The following is a 24,579-nucleotide window of genomic DNA, read 5'->3' as shown; positions in this document are numbered from 1 at the left end:
GCAGAAAGTTTGACGTGAAGATGAAGGTCATGGTCCAAAGACCATAAGACCAGTTGGTGGTGGCTTTGAACGGAGAGATTGACAGTGAATGTAATTAGACGTATGCTCCATGTCCGAGTCCAAGAGAGACTCGAAGGTAGAAGTCAGCTATGCACACAGCTACCCCCAGAGGAGGACAGGATATAAAGGCACAGGCTAGGAGGGGGAGAGCCGACTTTAACTCCACTATGGTCCAAACCCAGCCTTCAGCTTTTCAAAGAGGAGGGAGAAACCAGACCAAACTAGCAGCCCCTAGAAGGGCTTGAGTAGGCCCCAGCTGGCCTCGCCAGCCATGTCCAGCAGCAGAACACTTACCAGTGGTGCCCACAAGCGAAGAGCTTCTACAGTGGGGCAGGAAGAGAGACCCATATTTAGATTCAGTCTATCTTCTCTGGAAGAGAAGCTGAGACTCCTTCTATACCAAATGGGATCTCTATACCTTCTGGTTTAGAAAGAGGGAAATGGGTCTCTATAATAGGGCCTCATAAAGGCCACTGGACCAGTGACCCTGGACATTCCACAAGGAGACAGATCAAGCAACAACACCACACCAGAAGGAGCCAGGAGCAATCATTAGGGATAGTCTATGGGCCAGTCCTTCCCATTTCCCAAGACAGGAATAACCTGAGGTCTACATAACTCCAAGGCATCCTGTCTGTAGGGTCCAGGCTGTGGACAAGATGGGCTCAACAATCCACATGGGGAGAGGGTTTGTGTGCCACTGTACCTGAAGGGAATCTTTAGCCATTAAAAGAGACCAATGAGCCAGTCCTCCCGAGCCTCCCCTTCTCTGATCTCGATTTTTATCATGGGAATCAGCTGCTGGAACTCTAGGATCTCCGCAGTAGTTAAGGAAGGAGACACAGTTGGGCCCCACTGAGGTAAGTCAATGGATGTGCTGAGAAAGGCAGGACAAGTGATAAAAATGGCCTGAGGTGGGGGCAGGGCATAAGTACAGAAACCAAAATAAACTAAATCGCCCACTAACCACTGCGTCCCCCTCCCAGCTAACCCTGCTGGGAAAAATGTAAGCATCTTGGCAAAAGAAACTCCCCACCTCCTTCTCAAACTCCAGCACAGTGGTGATGGAATTCATTGTTCGTGAGAGCATCCTCATCTCCAGGGCAGTTCGGTGTGATGTCACCACTTTGCATTGCTATGGCAACAGAAATGCAGTCACAGACAGCAAGTTTTAGCCAAAAAAAAACCCACAAAAAACAAAAGCAAAACAAAACAAAATATACCCAATAATTATTTAAAAAAACAAAAAACAAAAAACAAAAAAACCAAACCTACTCCTTGACAGCAAAGATTCCATTTTATTGCCAAACACTATCTTACCCTGTTCTACTCCTGGCATTCCTAGCAAAAAGTCACAGAATCAAGTTCAATCCCCTGCTTTTAATATGGTAGACTGAGACCCACAGGGATAAGTGCTGCAGCGAAAGTCACAAAGTGAGCCAGGGGAGAGGCCGGGTTTAAAGCCCATCTTATCTTTCTTTGTCCAATTTCATTCTTTACTTGCTGAATCCTAAGATATTAGCAAGAACCAGTCGGTGTGGCCCAAGATCAGAAACACAGTACCTTTGGGCATATCCGGAAGTGGGTAAGACTGATCAGCACAGGGAGGAGGAGGTGTAGATGGGCTAATGCACCCAAAACAGGGTGACAGTTTAGCATGTCACCCCCAGATGGAGACCCATCCACCGAAATGTAAAGAGAGTGGCCACCAGATGGCGCCAGATCGCAGACCCAGCTGTGTCCCTTCCAGGTTGGTCTAGTTGTCAGAGGCTAGATGGGGGGGAGCTGACAAGGAGCAGGAAGACGGACCCCTCTGACAAAACCCAACTCCATTATAATGGTCTGGTCACACACAGCCCCCAGGTAAAACTAGAGGGGAAGAAGCGCTTACCCTGGCAAGAAATGCATGCGACACCCCCATACTACTGCTATGCTCCCCTACTTAGAGACTGAGACAAATTGCCATTTCATGTTGTTATATTGTTAACTCCTCCAAAGCCCAGAAACGCGTGTGATTGCTCTAGTCTTTGACACTCAAATGTGACTTAAGAGCTCGAAATAACAGGTAATTTGAGCACTTGAAAGTAACACATTTAACATTGTACCTTTCTAAACCATTCCTACACATTATCTTGTTTGATGCTAAACAGCCCTGTGGAGCAGACAGGAAAGTTTTATGACAGACAGATGAAGAACTTCCAATGCAGAAAGTGAAGTGACTTGCTCAAGGTGACCCCAAGTGGCAGTCCAAGCCCGGAATTTTATCTGCCCAATTTCTATCCCTGTGCTTTTCTGTCTTAAGTCTTATGTCTCATGCCTTCCAAGTAGTGGGATGCTGGTAAATATTTAACGGCCATCAATCAAGAAAAAACCCTAGTATGCAGTATTTGCCGATTTCTAGGGTGTAAATACTCTGTCCATGGCTGATTTCAAGTTATTAACATGATACCGACCACTTGCAAAATTCCTAGAAATGTAAATAATCAGCTCTCCTGAGCTGATGCAGGCCAGCTCTCACACACCACTGCTCTATAAGTTACATTTTTCCACTTTAGACTCTTTTTTTTTTTTTCCAATTTTCTGGTCCTTTGAACATCTTCAAAGGAGATTCCACATTTCTCGGTGCCCCACGAATCAGCCCTCCTGAGAGAAAGGCTAGGATAACCAGCCTCCATCATAATACGTGGGCTACCTGGGACCCTTACCTTCCCTGTCTGCTCCCTTCTCTTTGCCTCTTACTGTCTCCATCCTTGCAGGTGCCTGTCTTGTGTCAACAGCGCCTTCCGCTGTCATTGGTGCAAATACCGGAACCTCTGCACTCACGACCCCACCACCTGCTCCTTCCAGGAGGGCCGGATCAATATTTCAGAGGTAAGCAGGGCTTGCCTTGGCACGGTGACGTTTCTCAGTGCATCTGAGTGGCCCTCCCTTTTCAGGTGGACAGTCCAGCAGCTTGGCCATCTCCCTGCCCTGACGCATCTTGGTCTTCCTTGCAGAGATTCTATATGTCAAAAAGACCCCATTGTTATAAAACTCAAAAGAAAAGAAAAAGTGGCAGAAAAATACCCCAAAGGCAGAGAAATGTGCTATATTTCTAGACTCCTAAGACTCTTCTACATTCAAAGGCTTGAGGGGAACTGAGGGTTGAGACTGAAAGCTGAGAGGACATATCCAACCAACCAGACTCCATTGTCTAGAAGAGGGCCCTGAATGGCATTGATTCTTTGAGTCTGAGGCCTTTGCTTGGCTACAGACATAGTGTGATTCAATGGAACATTCACTCTCAACCATTCTTTCATGCCAACCTCTCTTCCAACTCCAAGTTTCAATGATTCTTTGACTCTGATGTATGACTGGGTGGGTGGCCTTCTAGAAAGAGAAGGAAATTCAGCTGGTGAAAAGAACCAGGCCTTGCTAAAAAGTCCCAGTCTGTTATACAGCCAGTGTTCCATCCCCAAGGCCTGGCCCACCTTTGTTATCAACACCATGAAGTATCAGATTGCTTGTCTTTCCAAGGAATACATCATCCGATGAGTATCCAGTGATGTTGACTTTCGTACACATTCACAGCTTGCCTTGGGAAAATGAGGCATGCTTGGTCGCTTTCCCTTTCTTGTGTTTAATGGTTTTCACACCCTAGAATGGCCAGTTGGTTGGGTTTGAACAACTGTAGAGACGTACGTATTCATATAAGTGGCACACGTGTGTACACACATTACCCTCTTCTTCCACTTTTCAGAAAATCTGCAAAAGTAAGTAAGTGTAGCTTGTGTGTATTCTGCTGTACTCTTTCTACATACCTGTTGCCATTGCACTAGACTAGAAGCTTCTTGAAGGCAAGGATTACATCGTATCTTTAAATCCGCAGCGTCTTCTTCAGGGAGTGTTTGCGGAATGCATGCCTGAAAGAAGGAAGGAATGGCCACTTTACCCAAATGCCACTAGAAAGGGTTCCTTGGATATCATTGTCCCTGATCAAGAAATAGAGTCTTATGGAAAAAGAGAGAGAGAGAGAGAGAGAGTCTTCTAATGTCTCCTAGTCGTGATAGAAATGCTAGTTGTTTCCATGAATAAACATAAGAAAGTATATCTCAAATCATCATGATACATTCTTTAAATATCTTAGAATTTCATTTGCCAATTATACCTCCAAAGGTTAAAAAAAAAAATTAAGTAAGAATATAGTAGGCCTTGAACTGTTTCTCAAACACACACCCATGGCCTTGAATTCTGCTGAGTTTCTGAAATAATACATGTTACGTTCAGCCAGAAACATGGGATGTGCCCATCTTGAAAGAGAGAAACATAGATGGTGCCCACTGGTGGTGTTTAAGACAGGTGCCCCAGCGTGATGGAACCAGTTATGTAGTGCCTTGAAAACCTTCCAGAGAAAGATTCCCCTCCAGCCAGTTGGTGTGCTTGGATATAGCTGGCCTGAAAGAGCTGCCCTGGTCTGAGTGGACATTGGAAATTAATCCCAACCCTGGGATTCTGCTGCAAGCGCGTGGCACTGCTTTCAGGTCAGTCTTCTTACTCAAAGGAAAGGACCCAAGGGCCACGGGTACAGCGTGGAGGGTGGTTCACCCAGCCAGGGAGTCCGCGGGAGAATGGCGAAGGGCGGTGAGGCAGACCAGGAACAGCAGAAGCCACAGACAGGGCTGCTCGGAGGCAAAGGCCGGCGTGAGAAGATGGTGCTGAAAGGTCTCAGAAACTGACCTTCACGTGGGCCCCTCCTCAACTTTTAAGTTTTTTAGTAAAATGAAGCCAGGCCAACCACAAAACGCACAGAGACAAGAGGGGAGTGCAGATCTAGACGAGAAGGAACAGCTGCTTCATTTTCTCCCAGGGGCTCCCCCTCCGGCAACGGGAAACCCAAAGCCAAGCCTGGAAGGGGCCTGCCGCTGGAGAGAGGGCAGGAGGAGGGGCGTGCAGAGCGAGACAAATAAACTCTGCAGGGCTGTGGAGGCCAGAAGGCTAATTGGAAACATGCCGGCCTCCCTCGTGCCCTTTAGAAGTCACTGGAACACGGTTCCCTCACAGTCACGGGGGAGAGACTGGAATGTTCCAGGGAGCAGGGCCACAGAAAAGCTGTTGCCACCCGGCCACTTGGGATTGGATGAATACCGAAGGAGCCCTGGGGGGAACCCCAAAGGCTTCTTACCCCCAGTTAGTTTCACTTTCTTTCCTGAATGTCTGTTGCTTGGGGCAGAGAGGTACTCTCTGTCCCTCCCTCACAGCGTCGCCTCTGCCTCTCCCGAGTGGAACTGGGCCAGACCGCCGTTTTCTCACTGCTGATAAGCACAGGCCCCCGGCGCGGGCCCCAGGATTGACACTCTGGAGGCCAGGGGTGGAAGCCTGGTCTGTGTCCGGCTCCTAACTTCGCCCAGGAAAGAAAACAGGTTCAGGTTCCCAGCAAGCTCTCGGCCACGGTCATTCACTCTTCCCTTCCCAGCAAAGGGCTCCCAGGCTCTGCTCTTCTCCGTCCAAAGCTCTGCCTCTGGGGAGTCCGATTTCTGAAAATGTGGGCAACAGCAAAAGTGCACACGCCCAGCTTGGGTGGGGTTTTCCTTGCTGTATTAGGGGTCTGCACCGATGTCTTTAGGTTTTCCTGGGCACTGGCAATCCCTTAGGTGCCTCTTTGAGGATCCAGGAGTATTTCTTTTGTACGTCCAGTAAGGGCCCCCTAACTCTGAGCCAAAATTTTATGTCTGCTTCCTCAAAACAATGTATAACTGATGAGTTCCTTTGATGTATACGGAACATTAACATAGCACACATTTGTAATTTTTCACATGTGACAAGAGTTCTCAAACCATGTGTCAGGGTAGGGGGACCAGCAGCATCAGTATCACCTGGGTACTTGTTAGAAATTCAAATTCTTGGGGCACCTGGGTGGCCCAGTTGGTTAAGCGTCCGCCTCTGGCCTCTGGTCACAATCCCAGGGTCCTTGGATCGAGCCCTGCATGGGGCTCCCAGATCAGCAGCGAGTCTGCTTCTCCCTCTCCCTCTGCCTCTGTGATATCTGTCTCTCAAATAAATTAAATGAAATCTTTTTTAAAAATTCCAAATTCCTGGGTCCCATTCCAAATGAGTCTAAGGATTGAGAGTCATGGACATGTGGCATCTCAATTGATTTTGGAAACAGACCTGCAGTTTCACATAATTCATATTTGACATATGTAGCAACCAAGATGCTAAAAATTTAGGTTTTTTGCCCAAGGCAACAGAGAGCTCAGGCATCCAAAAGAGCTGAGTACAGTATGCTTTCTGCAGAAAATCAGAGCCAGTCAGCTTGCTGGTCTCCATGGCCACAGCCACACTTGCCGGCCGGATCCCAATTTGGCTTTATGCTCCTTGGTCGTAAGGGTTTGGGGTGTGCAGGGACTGGTACCAGTCCATCTCTCCAGTTGGGGAGGCTGCCCGTGCAAGCTGGGTCAGTAGGCCCACATGCAGATACTGACCAACCAGCCTGTGAGGTAGATTTTCCTGCTTCTTCCCGGGGGTGTGATGAACCAAGTCCATATGCTTAGGCTTGATAAGAAAGTACCTAATTCAAAATAAAAATATTGGTAGTGAACTTTTTTTTAAGATTTTATTTATTTGACAGAGAGAGCTCACAAGTAGGCAGAGAGGCAGGCAGAGAGATGGAGGAGAAGCAGGCTCCCTGTGGAGCAGAGAGCCCCGTGCAGGGCCTTGATCTCAGGACCTCAGGGTCCTGAGCTGAAGGCAGAGGCTTAACCCACTTGAGTCTGAGCCACCCAGCCGCACCAGTAGTGAACATTTATTGAGTGATTATTATATATTATATATTATATATTATTATATATGCAACACTATATATATATGTTCATATATATATATACATATATATATATACACACACAGTCATTTAGTCCACTCTATGAAATGAATACTATTATAGATGAGTAAACAGGGGTTTAGGTAATTTAAGCAATTTCCTTAAGATCATCAGATACATGCAGAAGGCATGACACAGAGTAAATGTCCCCAGGCTGACTGTGGGTAAGCTAATGTCCTCTAATCCTGGGTTCACACGCAAGCACATACACACACATGCACACACACACACACACACGCAAGAAGTGCGTAGGGGTATTTATGTTTGTATTTGTTTTTTGCCATTTACAACATATTTTCATAGGCCTCTCTTTTAAGCCTTCTAAGCCTGTCGGGTATTTCTGGGCCCATTTTATAGATGAGGAAACTGAATTTCAACTGAACCATCTCTTGAGCTCTTTTAAGGTAATGAGCCAGACCTTTCCACGGTGCAGAGCATAAGGGATCTCTGATGCCCCCCCCCCCCCATCTCTGCCTCCCTGGGCCGGATCAAGCTGGGACATGGTGTTAGCAAGCGGCTGTGCGCGGGGCTATGTATGGCTTACTGTGTATGACTTTCGGCTCTAAAAGCTCATCTCCCTCCACGGCTAAACCAGGCCTAGTGAGATGTAGATACATAAATATCTTCTTTACGCCCTGTCCCAGGGGAAAGATAGAACCAAATAAATCCGATTAGCTTCCCAGGATACTAGCTGCTCTCTCTCTTTGAAGTCCAGTGGGTGAAGATAATGCCATTTCCGCATGGGAGACGTCGTTTCGGAGGGCCGAAGGGGCCTCCGTGCTGAGCAGCACAGCTAAACAGAGTGGGCGACGCGGTCCCGAGCAGCGCGGGGCTCCCACGCCAGGGTTCTGCCTTCCCCAGAGCCGGGGCTCCTCCTCCCCAGCCCACCCCCGCCCCTGGGATGTTCCCAGATAGGACATCTGTTCCTCTGGACAGAAACTCAGATTGCTGCCAAGGAGGTGATCCTGCTGCCAAGTTGGCCTGGAGACAGAGAGAGGAGTTAAGATGACCTAAAGACAGGGAGAAAAGCGGTAGCAATGGGCATTTTAACACTGATAGCCGTCTTAACATTCTGCGGGGAAAGCATAGCAGCATAGCGTGGTTATTTGCGCTTTCTTTCTTAGGACAGCAACTGTGTGTGTGTGTGTGTGTGCGCGCGCGCGCGCATGTGCATGCGCATGCTAGCGCGCAAGCTCACAGAAACAATGGAGTTGCAAGTGGCCTCACTGTATCTGATGAAACCCAATGGCCTTCCTCAAGGCCCTGTGGCACTGAAGTTCCCACGACTTAGCAGTGCTCCAGGCTGCTGGCTCTCCTGCACCTGCCCTCAGCCTTCACTCCTCCCGCTGCTGCCCAGGAAGCTTGCTGCTTCCTCCTTAATGTATTATTCACCTGCGCCACTCACAACCCCAGACTTTTAGATCCTCGCCTGCTTCCCAAGAAGAAGGCAGTGTACCTGACCCCCAACTCCTTCTTCCTTTACCCTAGAGAATAAAAGAAAGAATCTTACTCCTCGTGGCCTGAAATTGCAAAAAAAAAAAAAAAAAAAACCCACCCCCACAAAAAAACAAGCAGAGGATAAAACATCTGTCTGTACTGAGGCAATCTTAAAACCTGTTAAGGCATTTGGGAAGCCCTTAATCATTGTCTTTTTTTTTTTTTTTTTAAGATTTTATTTATTTGACACAGAGAGAGAGATCACAAGTAGGCAGAGAAGCAGGCAGAGAGAGGATGCGGGGCTCCATCCCAGGACCCTGAGACCATGACCTGAGCCAAAGGCAGAGGCTTAACCCACTGAGCCACCCAGGCGCCCCAATCATTGTCTTTAAATTTGGTTCCCGCAGGTCTTGAAACAGCAGACCGTGGGACTCTTTTCTAAAATTTTAGAATCCCTTAAGAAAAAAACAAAAAAACAAACAAAAAAAACAAAAAACAAAAAAGGAGTACTTTTCAAGTGTCTTATGATTCTCTAACCTCCGGGTTGGACCCAACTTAACCTAGACAAAAAGGTAAGGATGTATATACGTGTGTGTGTGTGTGTGTATTATATGTAAATAAATATGTAATACAATAAATATATATAAAATATATTTGTAATATATGTAAATTTGCCGAAGTTAAAAGCGTTCTACAATCTTGTTTACTGACACAAAACATCATAATTCCAGAAACACATCTTGAAGATTGTGCTGCTAAAACTTGAATTTGTTCTCTGAGCTCGTTAGAGATGAAAAACAACTAGTCATCACTTACAATGTATCAACTAGTTCTGTGTCTGAAAATGTATTCTGTCTCAGACACACACACACACACACACACACACACACGCACACACACACCCTCATTATACCTCAGTCTTATTTCTAGTCTAAATTAAAATTTTAATTTATTAGACACGATGGGGATTTTTTAGCCCCTAACAGGAAATAGTATCTCCTTTTCCAGGGGATGTCTGGGTTTCTCTAAAGTGATGTTCATTTTTTTTTCTTGGCTATAAATATATGAAAGACTCTGTCAAGCGTGCCCTCAGGGCATGAGAGGAAGCATGCAGGAAGGAGCGTATTTATGAGTTGGCAGCTTGAGTGACTGGCTTCTAAGCAGGGACCCATCTGCTCTGGGGTTGCCTTATGATCCTGTCTCTTGTAGAGACCTTGTCTGCTGGGGGTCATCACATGCAGCTAGCCTACAGGCGACAGAGGGCACCAGTGACCCCAGACATTCCTCCAGGTCCTGCTCAATAAGTTTCAGTGGAAAATTTATCCAGAGTTTCATAAATTCTCAGGATTCTTACTAGATGTGGACAGGCCCAACTGAGTAATCACGCGACTCCAGAAGTAGTGACCATTTCCAACCACAGCTTTGGAAATCAAACTCCTCGAGCTTCCTGGTGCTCACAAGGCAGGGCTCGACCCTCATGCTCTGAAGAATGTAGAAAGCCGGAGGTGGAAAGAAAGTTAGCGATCTTTTCATGTGTTGCTTCATTTTCTCATTTTCTGTTTACCCTCCCACGAGCCATGACCAAGTGCCCACTGCATGTCAGGAACTGGGATAGAGACCGGGGACCCTGAGGTGAATGAGACGCGGCCTGAGCCTTCAGGCTCTCACAGCAGCGAGGGCAGTGAGCCAACAAGAAACTGCAATCCTGAGGGCTAAATGCGATCACGGGAGAACATCTGTAACCCATCCTGAAGGCCAGGGCGGGGAAAGGGTCAGAGACAGCTTTCCAGAAAAGGAGCTGCAGAGCTGAATTTGAAGGCTAGTTATGAGGCATTCAGGCTACAGAGTGGCTGAGGCAGGAGCCAAGATGTCGAAGAGTGGTAGGAGGTACCAGTGAGTGTTTCCAGTAGAGAGAAAAGGATCTCCAAAGGACCAAAGGCCCAAGAGCTGGGGACACCACCCCTCACAACTCATCTGAAATCCCAGATGGCTGGAGCGGTGCACAAGAGCCCCCAGGGTGAGGAGGCAGAGGCCAACTAGTGAGGGCTTGTACCTGAGGCCTGAGGAGAGAAGCAACTGCCTCAGCCCCAGCTGTGGTTCCCCTACGTCTCTTCCGAATTCTGCCTCTAAGGCTGTCCATTGTTCAATGCCACCTGTGTCACCAATGGCTTCTTACCAGGAGCGCTTTTAGCACTGGGCTGGGGACCGTTCTCCTTGTTCAAGACTGTCCCACACCTCACAGGAAGTGCAGCGGCTCTGGCCCCAGGGCACTAAGTGCCAGCCCCCCCCCCCCCGCCCCGTCAAGAATTTCCCTTTTTGGTCCCAGGAGACAGGAAGTGACCGCCCATGGAGGTGGCTGGCCCTTACCATCCTCCATGCCAGAGGCCGCTGGGCTCTGTCTTCCCCACGAGGGAGAGTGTGGGCAGGAGATCAGAGCTGCAGGAAGATGGCAAGGTGACCCCTGGGAGAGAAGAAACCTCTAGGAAGAGAAGTCCGGAAAATCAGTCCGGCTCTCTCACTTCCTTGGGCTCGCACGGTCCTTCCCACAGCCCCTCCCCACCAAGACTTTCTTTTCTCGGTTTTGTTTTCCAAAGCAACATGGCATTCACGCAGGGCCTGGTAATGAAATGAGATAAAAAGCCAGAGCAAGTGTTTAGAGCGTTGCCTGGAGCGCTGATCCCCCTTCTGGAAAGGCCGACTCAGCCGGAGCGGAGAAGCTGACACTGTCGATAACAGAATGCCTCCGGCCGGACGGTGCAAGGGGGGGGGGACAGGAGCCGGGGAGGGGATGAAACCGAGAGGCAGGCAGTCCAGGCTGGGGACGGGGACGCGCGGGGGCTTCTTTTATCCTGTGTGGCAGGAGATAAAATCCACAGCCTGCCACACTGGTGCTTGGAAATGAATTCCTAAATTGTAGCACGCACACCAGATCTGGGACAGCGTGTGGACTGGGGATGACAATATCAAAGCCCCGGGAGCTAAGAGAGAGATTTCATTTCCCCTGCTGACTCCCCAGTGCCCCTTAAATGAGGTACATCCTTCTCGTGGGCAGCCCACCTGGGCACAAGGAGGTCTGGCTGGGCACCTGGGTCCTGCCCCCTACCCCAGCTGAGACGCATAGGAAAGTGCGAGTCGGGACAGATGGCGTCTCTCTGCTTGCTCCCCCAGGACTGTCCCCAGCTGGTGCCCACAGAGGAGATTCTGATACCGGTCGGAGAGGTAAAGCCCATCACTCTGAAGGCTCGAAACCTGCCCCAGCCACAGTCCGGCCAGCGAGGCTATGAGTGTGTCCTCAACATCCAGGGCGCCGTCCACCGCGTGCCTGCCCTGCGCTTCAACAGCTCCAGTGTCCAGTGCCAGAACAGCTCGGTAAGGGGACTCCCGCCGCGCCCTGCCCGCCGCAGAGCTCTCTCTCACTGCCGTGCCGAGGCCGAGGCCTGAGCTGCCCCCGTTCCCAGAACCTTCCGGGTCCACGGGCTGACCCCACATCCCCAGACGCTGGCACCCCTCAAAGCAGAGCCGAGCGGATTGGTGGTGACAGAGGAGGCCGAGTGACACGAGGACCCTCTGGTGTCAGTGGAGAGCTTTGTGCCCTTTCTGAGTTCAAAGAGACCTCTTGGCCTTCAGTGACATTTGTAGCCAGCGCCAGGAGATGCCACCACACACCGCCGCCGCCATTTAGGTGTAAACCAGAGGACAGGGGACAGGAACTCAGGAGAAGCAGAATGGCAGGCAGGGAGGGGGAAAGGGGGAAGGAGGGAGCCGTGAGTTTCGAGAGCTGCAAGGGTTAAACCAGTCCTGCACACCAGACAGAAAGCACGAGGTGTTTAATTATAATACTAGCCCAGAGAAGATCTTTTTATCTGCCAACTCCTGTCTCTGACTATGGGGGGTCAGCTGGAGATGGGGGGTGATGTGACAGAGGTGTTGAGGGAAGCTAATTCGCCTGGGAGAGATAAAGAGAATCTGGGCTTCTTATCAGGGGGCTGTCAGATTCCCAGGTCACAGGCGCTTGATAGAATTTGTAATCAGTGGAAGGCCGCCAAGCACAAGGCGAAGGTGAGATGAGAAAGAAATGCAACAGGACAAAGGGAGGAAGCGGGCGGGAAGGGCAGGGGGCGGGAGGGGGCGGACAGGAGCGTGGCCTGCCCTGAGATCTCAGTGGCCAGGGCGGATTAGGTCTCTCGGGAGGGGATTCCCAAAGCCTGTCTTCACTGAGAAGCAGAGGCTGGGCCACCTGACAGCCTATTTCTGAAGTGTGTGCCAGGCTTGCTGGTCCTCTGTGGGACCAGCATGGGAGAGAGCGAGAGTAGACCCCTGGCCACAGCTTGAGGCCTTTCATGGTCAGCCTGGTCAGATCTGTGACCAGAAGCTCTGAACTCTTTCCCTAATGGACTGTTGGCCAAAGTAAAGCTCACGTGCAGCCAGAGGATCCCTGCAGCGCCCAGCCCACCAGCAGCCACAGCCCTGTTTGTTGTGCGTATGCTCTGCTCCGAGGCTCCGAGGCTCCGAGGCTCCGGTGGGATTCACACAGCAGGATGTGGACTTGCACGTGAAAAGATGCAGAGCAGCTCTCAGGCAGTGAGAGACAAAACTGGCATTGCAGGGGTGCGGTGGGGGGGGGGGGTTGCAGAGAGAGCCCGGAGGAGGCCTCTAGGGATGTCAGAGAAGACACCTGGGGAAGGTGAGTCTGAGCTGGACCAGAAGAACACAGGCAGGTTGAAGGATGGCGGCTGGAGAGAGAGAGAGAGAGAAAGGAGCTTCTTAGGCGATGTGAGCTGAACGGAGGCAGAAACGTGCTGGGGCCATTGTGTCTGGAGACAGGTAGATTCAAAGCTTTCTGCAGGAGGGCAGTGGAAGACGAGGTTGGAGAAGTGAGTTTGGATTTGGATGATGGGAGGCAGGGGGCACCACACCAAGGGCTTTGGGCGGGACCCACTTGGCATTAGTGACTGGGAGTCGGGGCGAGGGTGTCGCAGACATCGATCGAACAGCAAAGGGGGTTCGCCTGATTCTCCCTCTGCTCCTTTCTCTGCCCAGAGGGAGCCGGAGTCCCCGGTTTCTCTTCCGCTGTAGTCCCGGTCCCCCAGGGTGCCAGCAGCATCCCTGACCCCCTGTGCTGGGGAGCCTCACGAGCCAGCAGCGTCCCTGACCCCCTGTGCTGGGGAGCCTCGTGAGCCGTGCGCTCTCTGCCCTCTCCCCACAGTACCAGTACGACGGGATGGACATCAGCAACCTGCCCGTGGACTTCGCTGTGGTGTGGAATGGCAACTTCATCATCGACAACCCACAGGACCTGAAAGGTGAGCAGCTACTTCCGGGTAGAGGTTTGATCTTTTCGTGACCCCGGGAAAGACTGGGGCGGAGGGATCAGAGCCGGCCAGCCGCTGTGCCATGAATAATACACTCCCTCTGTCAGCGGAACTCTTCAGAGGATCCTAAAGCAACATTTGGAGCCATCAAAGGAGTCCTGTTGGGAACCCTGTTTCGTTACAACCAGAGCTTCCACCAGGCAGCTGCTAGCTCCTCGCACTTTTCTTTGGCTCCCGGAGACTTTGAAGTGTCTGCAGAACCTGACCTAGGAAAGCAGCAAGCAGGAACGTCCTGCCAGGTTCCAGGGAAATAGAGATTCTGTTTTCAATTAGGGTCTGATTCCCCTGTCCTTGGTCCCGTCACTGCACAAAGAAGGCTTGTGAGGCTGCACCCCCCCCCCCAGGTCCTAAGGTGGGGGAGTGGGCAAGCCGGAGGACGCAAACCCAGGACTGCTGCAGGGAAGCTCACCGAGGAGCTGGGCTGACCCGGGAGGGACACTCCATGACCGCCACCCTGATCCATCGTTGTTCGTACAAACTCGCGGGCAGCTCCTCCCACGTGCCAGGCAGGCGTTGCCCTCTGGGCAGCAAATATCAACGTGCCCATCTGCTCTCCAGAGGGACAAAAGAACGCCAGTGTGGGTAGGCACTCACTTGGTGGTTTTTTTGTAATATTTTATTTATTTATTTGACAGACAGAGATCACAAGTAGGCAGAGAAGCAGGCAGAGAGAGAGGAGGAAGCGGGCTTCATGCAGAGCAGAGAGTCCGATGCGGGGCTCAATCCCAGGACCCTGGGATGACCTGAGCCAAAGGCAGAGACTTTAACCCACTGAGCCACCCAGGCGCCCCTCACCCAGTGATTTTTTTTGAGATGATTCTCCTTAATCCTCGTAACAACCCTGAGAGGGGTGTACTAGTATCATTCTCATTTTATAGATAAGGAAACCAAGCCCCAAAGAGGTTATGAAATGAACCATGAGTGCTCACTTCCACAGCACAGATACCAAAAGTATACATGTTAGCACTGTCCTCGGCACAGGAATGCACGCACACTGATGGGCGCTCTAGCCTTTTAAGACAGATATGTGGAATCTTAAAAAAAAAAAAAAAAAAAAAAAGTCAAGCTCATAAAAACAGAGAGTAGAAAAGTGGTTGCTGGGGGCTGGTTGGGGGGAAATAAAGAGATTGTTAAAAGGTGCAGACTTTGAGCTGTACGATGGATGAAGTCTGAGTATTTAGTGCAAAGCACAGTGTCTGTAGTCGGTAACGCTGCATGGTATGATTGAGGTCTGTGGAAAGAGAACAACCTAAATGTATATTTCTTATCTATCTATCTATCTATCTATCTATATCACTATATATCAATCACTATATATATGATTTATATATATATACATAATCACTATATATAGTGATCGATATGTTAATTAGCTAGATGGGACGAACCCTAGCACGATGTATAGGTATATCCAATCATCACAGTATATACTTTAAATACCTTATGATTTCTTTTGGTCAGTTATGCCTTAATAAAGCTGAAAAAGGAAAGAAAAAAAAAAAAAGCCAAGCTGAATCAGAAAGTTAAGAGCCAGGATCTGAACCAAGGATGTGCAGTCTCAGAGTCACATGCTGGACCACCCAACTGTCCTTCCTCGGGCCACTGTGGGATGTCAAGCCTTCTGCCCTCCAGACACCTCTCCCCACACCGTGAGCCACATCTCACTACATTTCAAGTAGCTAGAGCTGCCCCAGCTTCTCCCTCAGCCTGGGACCAGAGCCACCAGAGGACCCCACCAACACACCCTCAAGGAAGTTGAGTCCACTTAGGCTGGGAGAAAGAAACTGAACCAGGGAAATTTCTGTTCTCTTCCTCCTCGTACCCCGGCCACATTTCCTCACCGCTGAAAGACAGACATTCTTCCTGCTGAGCATCTGGGCTGGGATCCCAGAGGTCGCCGCCGCACCTGTAGCGTAGAGGACAACGGCCACGTGCAGGCTTACGTCAGACCCCTCCCAGGGGGCTCTGGACATTTGGGACACTCAGGCAGCACCATCTCCTTGTTCGTCCCTCCGAGGGCCCATGTGTGTCTGGTGCTCGTGCGCCGTGTTGGGTGGAGACGGCCATGGTGTTTATGGACTTGGGTTCTAGAATCTAGAATTCAGATCCTGGTGTTTTCACTTACAGGCGGGGGGACTCAGACTACTTACTGCCCCTGCCTTCATTCCAGTTTCCTTCCCTGTGAAATGCGGGAAGGGGTGATCCCCTCCTGGGGTCAGCACGAAGACCAAATGAGGTATCCGACGTGCACCGTTTGTGCAAGTTAGTAAACGCTCACTATGTAATAGTTCATCTTATTCTCACTTCCTGCCCTCTACTGTAAGAAGCCATGGGCATAAGGATGTTTAAATGTCCCTGCACCTGGAACTGAGGGACACTTGACAGAGCAGAGGAACAGGATGGCGACCTATGGAGGAATAAAAAAAAATGCCCCCCCTGGGGCCTGTGCCCAATTTCTAGCATAGGCACCCCCCAACCCCCAGTCCTGAAAGCTTATGTCTGTCTGCTTGACCAGAAAAGTTGAAAGTGATTCTCTGAGTGTTCTGTTTCTGGAGAATTCTACGCAGGATTCTGAATTCAAAACATCAGTGGGTGACAATGAAGCCCCAGGTTCCCAAAACACACCTCTGCAGACTGGCCTGCCCAGGGCTTCTAAGTCAATAAGAGACAAAAGCAAAGGCCAAGGGTCTGCAGACTCCAAAAGTGACCTGTTAAGTAGCCAGGTTGTCCTCTGTGGGAATGCAACCCCCCAATGCAGGGGACATGAACAGGACTGTGTCTACTCTGTCTCCTCAGTTCTGCCTGCACTTTGCTAGCCACTTGGCCTTTCTTAGAGCAGAGCTGACCTCTTTCCCAGATACCCCAGTCCCCAGTTTCTGGGCAGGATCCTCTTGGGATCTATAGTCTAGCGGCACAGAGAGCTGGAATGCCACCATCCTAGCTTGGGCACTAACCTTAGCAAGCTTCCAGAGTCATTATACACTGAGGTGCTTGGGTGGCTCAGTTGGTTAAACATCTGACTTTAGCTCAGGTCTAGGTCATGATCTTGGGGTCCTGGGATCAAACCTGCTCAGTGGGGAGTCTGCTTGTCTCTTGCCCTCTGCACCTTCCCCCTCTTATGCTTTCTCAAATAAATAAATAAAAACCTTAAAAAAAGAAAAAAAAAAAGACTCATTATATACATCTTGGAGCTTCATTTTTACCTGAAATGGGGAAATCAGTCCTTGCCTATTGTGATGAGGGCCCCATGTAGGAAAGACCGTGTCGAAGAACTTAGTGGGACCTCAAAGAGAAGAGCCTAAGCTTGTGTGGCCCATCAGGTGTGTTATGGACACTCGGGCACTGTGCTAAGTACTTAAGACATGATACCTCATTCAAACCTTCCAAAAGACAACGATCACAGCCATGTCATAGATTAAGTATACTAGGTTCAGGGAAGTGACATTCTGTCACATCACCAGAAGTAGCAAGACCACAGTCCAAGCCCTGATACAATTCAGTGTAGAGCCAGAACTTTTTTTTTTTTTAAAGACTTTATTTATTTGATGAGAGAGAGATCACAAGTAGGCAGAGAGGCAGGCGGGGGGTGGTGGGAAGCAGGCTTCCCACAGAGCGGAGACCCTGATGTGGGGCTCGATCCCAGGACCCTGAGATCATGACCTGAGCCGAAGGCAGAGGCTTAATGGACTGAGCCACCCAGGCACCCCTAGAGCCAGAACTCTTAAATAGTATTTTCTGCAGTACTTTTCAACAACGAAGAGGCTCAGTTCACTATTTGTTCCCCATTAGTTACCCTTGCAAGGATGATGGCGATCACCAGTATTGTCTGTGCCCAAGGCCGATGTGTGCCGTGGTGCTTCCGAGAAGAGGCTCGGTCACCAGGAGCCCTCTCCAATCCCACTGTGTCGCATCCTGTCTTTGCAGTGCACCTCTACAAGTGTGCAGCGCAGCGGGAGAGCTGTGGCCTCTGCCTGAAGGCCGACCGGAAGTTCGAGTGTGGATGGTGCAGCGGCGAGCGCAGGTGCACCCTGCAGCAGCACTGCACCAGCCCCTCCAGCCCCTGGCTCGACTGGTCCAGCCACAATGTCAAGTGCTCCAACCCACAAATCACCGAGGTGAGACCCACAGGTTCCCAGAGGGGGCGGGGTGGCCAGGATCCGGCCCGTGGTGGATGTACAGTGGGTCAGGCATTCACACAGAAGAATTCAAAGTGTCCTGCACGTTTCATGTGGGGTGTGGGAAGCCTCTCTTGGGTGCTTCGATGGCCCGCGTCCAGGTGTAAGTGACAAGCATATGGATGTGTGCCCTCAGGCCGGTGTGTGAATGTGGTGCCCATCGGTGTAGACGCGTACACACAGGAGAGGCAGAGCCAGCGCAACTCCCTGCCAGGCCGGCAGAGCCAGGTGGGGACGGGAAATTGGCTGCGTGGTGGGTAAACATTTCAGAGAGCAGGTTTAGCTTTTCTCAGCAGGAATGTGATTTCGGGAGCCACAATTAGCTCCGAGTTGCAAAGTTGAACACGGAAGGCGAAAGCGACGGCAGGCACTACATTGGCCACCGTGCCATTTCCCAGGATTTACTCTCTGTCCCAATTTGTTTGTGCATTTTAATGGAAAGAAATAGGTAATTAATTATCCTGGAAAAAAAAAAGTGATGTTTCCTGAATAGCAAATTGCAAAGGCAGATGAATAGATGATGTGAATGAAAAAGCAGCTGCTCGGGGTTTTGAATGGCCTGGGAGAGAAATAGTTGTATTTAACTTTGGTTGCATTATGTGTTCATCACTCTTCGTGGCTCCTTATTCACCGACTGTCACTTGTGCTTTGAAACTAATTGCACGTTCCTTATGGGGACTGGGAATAAAGGCTCAGGCAGGTAGCACCGTGGTCCGCTCATTTAAGAAAGCAGTGAGGGGCTGCTCCATTTCTGCGTCTTCTCCAGGTGGAAGCACTGCCCTCTTCCTGGCTTATTGTCCTTACAAGCCAAAGAAAGCACCTTTGGCTCACACCTATGTTCGAGTATTGAGAAGCTTCTGGAACTTCCATGTGATCATTTTGAAGCTTCAGATCTGTCGAAAGAAACCCCTCAAGATCAAATTGAGTGTTTTTAACCTAAAACGGGTTATTTGAAGAGGGAGCTGATGTTTATTTACTGCACTTGGCACCATCTTGTTTAATCTCACAACCACCGTGGGAGGCAAACCTTCTCACCTCCATCTTACAGATGACGAAAATGAGGCTCAGAGAAGTGGCGTGGTTGCTCTAGTTCATGCAGCTGGTCAGTGGCAGAACTGGTATTTAAGCTTGATTCACTGAACTATAGAACTACTTGTAAAGTCTCTCACTACCCAAGTAATGTAGCACAAGAAGCAAGGGCCTCCCCTTCCTTGATGTCCAACCTTCCTAGCTCAGGTAGACCAGGAAGATGCCATCCATCCCCATGGCGGGACATCCCAGGAAAAGCACAGTGCGGTGGGAGAGTGTCTCCTGCCAGCTAGGTTCTCGTTCATCCTGGTGGGAAGATGCTGTGAGCGTGGAGATGCAGCCCCTCAAAGATCAGACTTCCTCAATTTCCTCTTACTCATTTACCCCTGTTGGTAGGGCCCCAGCCTCTGCCCTAACGCAGCCAGCTCCCTGAGCTGCTCAGGGCTTCATGCCTTCTCCCAGATTCTAGTGATTTCCAGCAACTGCCAGAACCTGCTCTGCCCCAGGAATCTTGCAGCTGTACTTGTCGGTCTGTGTCTCTGCGCCTGTGGTACAGGGGAGCTTAAATTAGGCAGGGACTCGCTTCCGTCGGCACCGCTCACCTTCACCCACCCTGGCTGCCGCCTCGGCCCAGTCTACTCCCCACCTGGCAGGGGTGCCTTCCCAGCCCTGAGGCAGGCTTCTCTCCCCGGGAAACCTCCGTCTCGGTGTCAGCCCCTGCTCACTGACCAGGGACTGACTGGCTGCTCCATTCACAGAGGACACCCAAGCGACATGATGCTAATTAACCCCCTGAGGTAATTAGGCTATAATTGATTTTCCCAGTGAACATCGCAGCGGGAGTCGGAGGCCCCAAGCAGTGGGGTCTCCTGTTGGCGTTTTTTCAGGTGGAGGCTGTGGAGAAATGAAAGTGCGTCTCTGGGGAAGAGAGACAAATCCGTGGGGTGGCTCAGGCCACGCAGGGGACATCATTCGGGACAGGACATGCAGGAGGGAGAATCCAGGCCTGGAATATTTTATTCACTCGAATCAGGAACAGTCCCTTGAGTTTTGCATCCCCTACCCTCAACCTCCTCCCATCCTTCTCCTGGAAAAGTCATCTTCATTTTTTTTTAACTTTTCATTTTTGAAATAAATTTAGACTTATAAAAAGGTACAAAAATAGTACAAAGAACTTTCATATACCCTTCACCCAGATTCTCCAAAATTAACATCTTATATAACCACAGGACAATTATCAAAATCAGGAAATTAACGTTTATACAATAATGCCAGGTAATATACATGCCTGAGTCACATTGTGCCAATTGTCCCTCTGATTGTCCCCCTCTTCCTGGTCGAGGATCCAACCCAGGGTCACAGGTGATGTTCTGTAAGCACGTTTCCTTAGCACTCTGGTCTTCAGCCTTTTGTCTTTCACGACCTTAGTACTGTTGGCGAGTACAGGGCAATTATTTTCTAGAATATCCTTTGATTTGAAGATGGCTAATGTCTCCTTATGATTTAATTTAGGCTGTATACTCATGGCAAGGAGGAGTAACAAAAACGTGGAGTATGTGTAAGCAGGGCATAGGAGCCAACTTGAGTTGGCCCCAATAGCCAAATCTGGGACAATCTGAGCACGAAAAGAAGTGATACTATTTGAGTATAAGCAATAGGATAAAATAAGAATCCTTGCTCCTTCTTGATATAAATAAATAATCCACGGGGGAGGTAGGAAGCTCTTCTACTAGAATTCTCACTCAAAAATGTAAAAGGACCTAGGGAAATAGAAAATCACCATTTGGCAAAATTCACAGTAATAATTATTTCAGGAAGAATGGCTGATGAATACTAAAATTGGTAAATGGAAGTATGATGAAAAAATAGGGTATTTACATATTCTTAAGCCATCTCCCCGCAAGATATGTATTAATCATAACAAGAAAAATAGACACTTTACAGAGAAGAGATCTGGTAGACACTACTTTTACCCAGTGATGGAAGTTAGTATCACCAGTAATGGGAAGAATCGAGCTCATGTGCCTCTCTGGCATTCGTGACCAAAAATGGATCATTTGTTAAAAGTAACTTTTAAGAAGAATCAGCTCATTTTCTTTACCTTGGCTTTCTTGGCTAATTCCTTGACGTTGGCATAGATCTTTTCCTTAATAATCAGAATTCTGTGGGATTCGTGCCCTTGCATACGTGCCTCCCCCTTGTCTCTGGCCCTTGCCGTCCAAATGTGTGCCCACCCGCTCTGTGCAAACCCATCTATGAGAGCCATTTACTACGAAGTCTGGTCCTCAGTCTGTCTTTGACTTTCACGACCTTGGTACTTTTGACGAGTAAAGACAATTAGTTTATAGAATATCCCTCGACTTGAAGATGGCTAATGTCTCCTTACGATTTAATTTAGGCTGTGTGCTTATGGCAAGGAGTAGTAACAAAAATGTGGGTGGTGAGAGAGGAAGGAGGCTCTGATGGCCAGCGGTGGCTGCTGGAGGCAGCAGGATTTCTGGTACTGGAAACAGATGGAGGCCGGAATGGGCACTGCCCTGCCCAGGGGCAGAGAGATGGATGAATTGACCTCGAATTTGTTCTGTTTTAGGAAAAGGGGTGGGCCCAAGCTTAGCTGAGTGAACAGCTGGGTTCATCCTTAACCCCTTCTCACCCAGCAGTCTCCATGGCAACTAAGCCCACCCCTAGAGACCCACCTCCTAGGGCAGCTCCACTGAGGACAAGTCTTACAGCCAATGTAAGAATTTCTCAGTCGGCGTAAACTGCAGGTTGGAACCCCCCTCAGGACTCACCGTCTGCTCCTTCTCAGCCAGCCCGTGGTGTGATAACGATGCTGTCCCCCATGGGGGGCATCCTAGGCTGCTCCCATTCTAGCTCTCATGCCTGTGTCTGTGCACGTGTCACCTGTTCCACCATGGGGACAAGAGACGTGCAGAGCTTCAGAGAGGCCGCGAGATGCCTGTCCCTCCACGCTGCTGTGCTTCCAGAACTGCTAGGATCTCAAAGAGGAAGATGGCACAAGCCACCCACTAGAAAGGAAGGCCCAGAAGCAACATTTTCTGACGAGCTGGGAAGGGGCAGAAAGGAAAAGGAGACCGAATATGTAATTGGGGAGGAAAACGTAGGAAGGGTCGAGGGGCTCTAGAGCTCCCACGACAGAGATCTCCACTCAGTGACTGTGTTGGTCAGCGTGGGTTGCGGTGACATAAAACAACCATCGGAGCGGGTTTAAACAAGAGCTCTGTGTTGTCTCGCCGTGCCGGAGGCTGCAAGTCCCGGATCCAGGCGTCTGCAGGATGGGGCCTTCCAAGGGCCACGAGGAGGATCTGTTCCGTGCCAGAGCTGCAGTCTTGGCATTCCTGGGCTGGTAGATGTGCTGTCTTCATCACTGCGTGACATTCCTTCCTATGTCTGTCTCTGATTTTTGTTTGCTTGTTTGTTTGTCTAAAGAAGGATTCCAGTCATATTGCATAAGCCCCCACACTAATGACCTCTGGAATGGCACCTCTCTCCAAATAGGTCACATCCTGAGGTAATGGGAATTAGGACTTTCACATACGAATTTGAGGAGGATAAAATTCAACCCATAACAGAGCGTTGCAACAAATAAATATTCATTTAATGAGCGATTACTGCATGCCAGTTGCTGTGCTAGGCTTGGAAGTTATCATGTGGATAAGTTAGTTCTGGGAGGAGAGGCAGGAGGTGCAGTGTCACTGCAAAATCCCAGCCTATCCCTGAAATAGGCCACCTGGAGGAGGCTGGAATTTGCTTGCCCACCAGGCCATTCTGCTTCATCCAAAGGACCTAGGACAGAGACTTCTCATCTACACGCTTTTCTGTTGTCTTCTGTGTAGAAGGAAGACTACAGCAGGGATCCTGGTCTTGACACCTAATGAGGACACTTACCTCAGGCCGGGGACATGAACAGACGTGAGCCCCATCCTAGTTCTGGGAGTGTTCACAATAACAGCCACACTCTCCTGTGCACCAGGACCTTTGCACACCTACCCAACCTAACAATCCTGCAAGATGCCCAGAATTATCTTCATTTAAGAGTTGAGGAGACAGTGCTTTGGAAAGTAAATAATTTGCCCAGAGTCACCCAATTCGTTAGTGGCGGAATGAATTCAAAACCAGGGCCTTCTGACTCCAGAATGTAGACTCACCCACAATACCATGCTAGCTCTCTTGGTCAGAGGAATGGAGGAGTTTTCTCTGGCCATACACTTTTCCACCTCACTCCACTGCAAGTGTACCAAAAATATCTGTGCCCAGGATCAGAATTCTTCTGGAAGGTCCCAGGGGAGGCCAGAAAAACTGGGAGCATTGACACACCCTTTATATTGAGCTTTAAGGTAACCTTTACCTGACTTCCTAGACATAATTAAGTCTACACTTAACTCCTATGAGTGAAGGGGGAACAGGAGGAGCATTTTAGGTGTGTTTAAACTTAGGGTAACCCCCTTCTTGTCTATAGGATAGATGTTACTTTAATTATGTATGTTGATTAGAGTTATCAGACTTGATCTGGTGAGTTTCTGATTGTGTCTATCAGTGGGATGATGGGGTTGAGATCGAAGTTGGAATTTACCGAGCATGGTGGTTCATTCTTTTTAAGCATCTGAGCTGAATCTGAGCCCAGAGGATGGGGCCTATGTAGCTCACACCTGCAGTGATGCTAGAGACCAGAGGGAAGAGTAAGCAAAGTGGGCTTGAAATGCAAGGGCAAATCTCCAGGGTTGGGGTCCTCAGGGATTGGCCAGGAACCTATCAACCTTGGGGTACCAAAGAATATTCCTGTGCGTTTCTGAGCTCACCTGTGTTTCTGACCGCACTGATGCCAGGCTGTAGTGCAGCCGGTTTTACAATCATCTCTCCATCGACCCCATTGTAGATTTTACTTTATGAATTTTTCAATGTCATTAACTTGCCCAGTCCCTTACTAGTTGATGCTCAGGGAACATAAATTCTCTTTAATACTATCTTAGGTATGTGTAACTGTAAGAGAAAACCAAATGTGGAAAACCATGTGCATCGCTCTCTAAAACCAAGCAAAAATAATAGTTGATACAATATTTGTTGGAGATGATCCACTGCTCTTGCATTCCGTCTGCTCTCCATTTGCCCAAATAATTGAAAGTAGATTTTTTTTTTCTTTCCCGGATTCTCTCGGTTGTGAATGCATTTGTGAAATTGTTCGGGGAGTTGAACATTTACAAGTATTTATCCGTAAGGCTGCACCAGATCTCTGCAGGAGAGGCCAAAAGCCACCTGCCCAGGGCCAGAAAGACTCGCTGCAAAGTTCCCAACAAATAAATAAATATGTCAGCCAGCTTTCCTGAGAAACAAGTCAGCACTCTGATCTCCCGTTCATTTATTTGCAGGCCTCATTAATATAACATCACTGCAACAAACAGCTAACGGGGGATGGTGTCAGAATGAATAATGGAGTTACTCTGCTGAGATAACAATTAGGTTTTGAATGTACTATCAGCTAAGACAGAGCCAGCAAGGACTCACGCCGGGTAGGAGAGCTGGTGCCACCAGGGCCAAAGATCCCCGCAGAGCGCGTCCGCTGGGCTCTAGCCCACCTTGAAGAGTGTGCACACTTGCCTGCACACTTGTGCTCATACACATACACGCC

The 24,579-nt window shown here is 49.4% G+C and overlaps 1 protein-coding gene and 1 long non-coding RNA gene across 2 annotated transcripts in view; one reads left to right on the top strand and one right to left on the bottom strand.

The window, feature by feature from the left end:
* PLXNA2 (plexin A2) overlaps window positions 1-24,579 on the top strand; it is a 207,745-nt gene that overhangs the window by 138,824 nt on the left and 44,342 nt on the right. Inside the window, exons 9-12 of the mRNA XM_082704152.1 lie at window positions 2,817-2,931; window positions 11,525-11,725; window positions 13,563-13,659; window positions 17,653-17,843. Of these exons, the coding sequence (XP_082560278.1) occupies window positions 2,817-2,931; window positions 11,525-11,725; window positions 13,563-13,659; window positions 17,653-17,843 (604 nt within the window). The remainder of the gene's footprint in view (window positions 1-2,816; window positions 2,932-11,524; window positions 11,726-13,562; window positions 13,660-17,652; window positions 17,844-24,579) is intronic.
* LOC309850351 lies at window positions 2,938-8,949 on the bottom strand. Its single transcript, XR_014304208.1, has 4 exons — window positions 7,464-8,949; window positions 5,222-6,607; window positions 3,861-3,962; window positions 2,938-3,061 (listed from the first exon to the last, which is right to left on the bottom strand). It is a non-coding gene; the product is annotated as an uncharacterized lncRNA (long non-coding RNA).

Source organism: Mustela nivalis, assembly GCF_964662115.1.
Source record: "Mustela nivalis genome assembly, chromosome: 16".
Classification (NCBI taxonomy): Eukaryota; Metazoa; Chordata; class Mammalia; order Carnivora; family Mustelidae; genus Mustela; species Mustela nivalis.
This window is presented reverse-complemented; position numbering and strand designations above follow the sequence as displayed.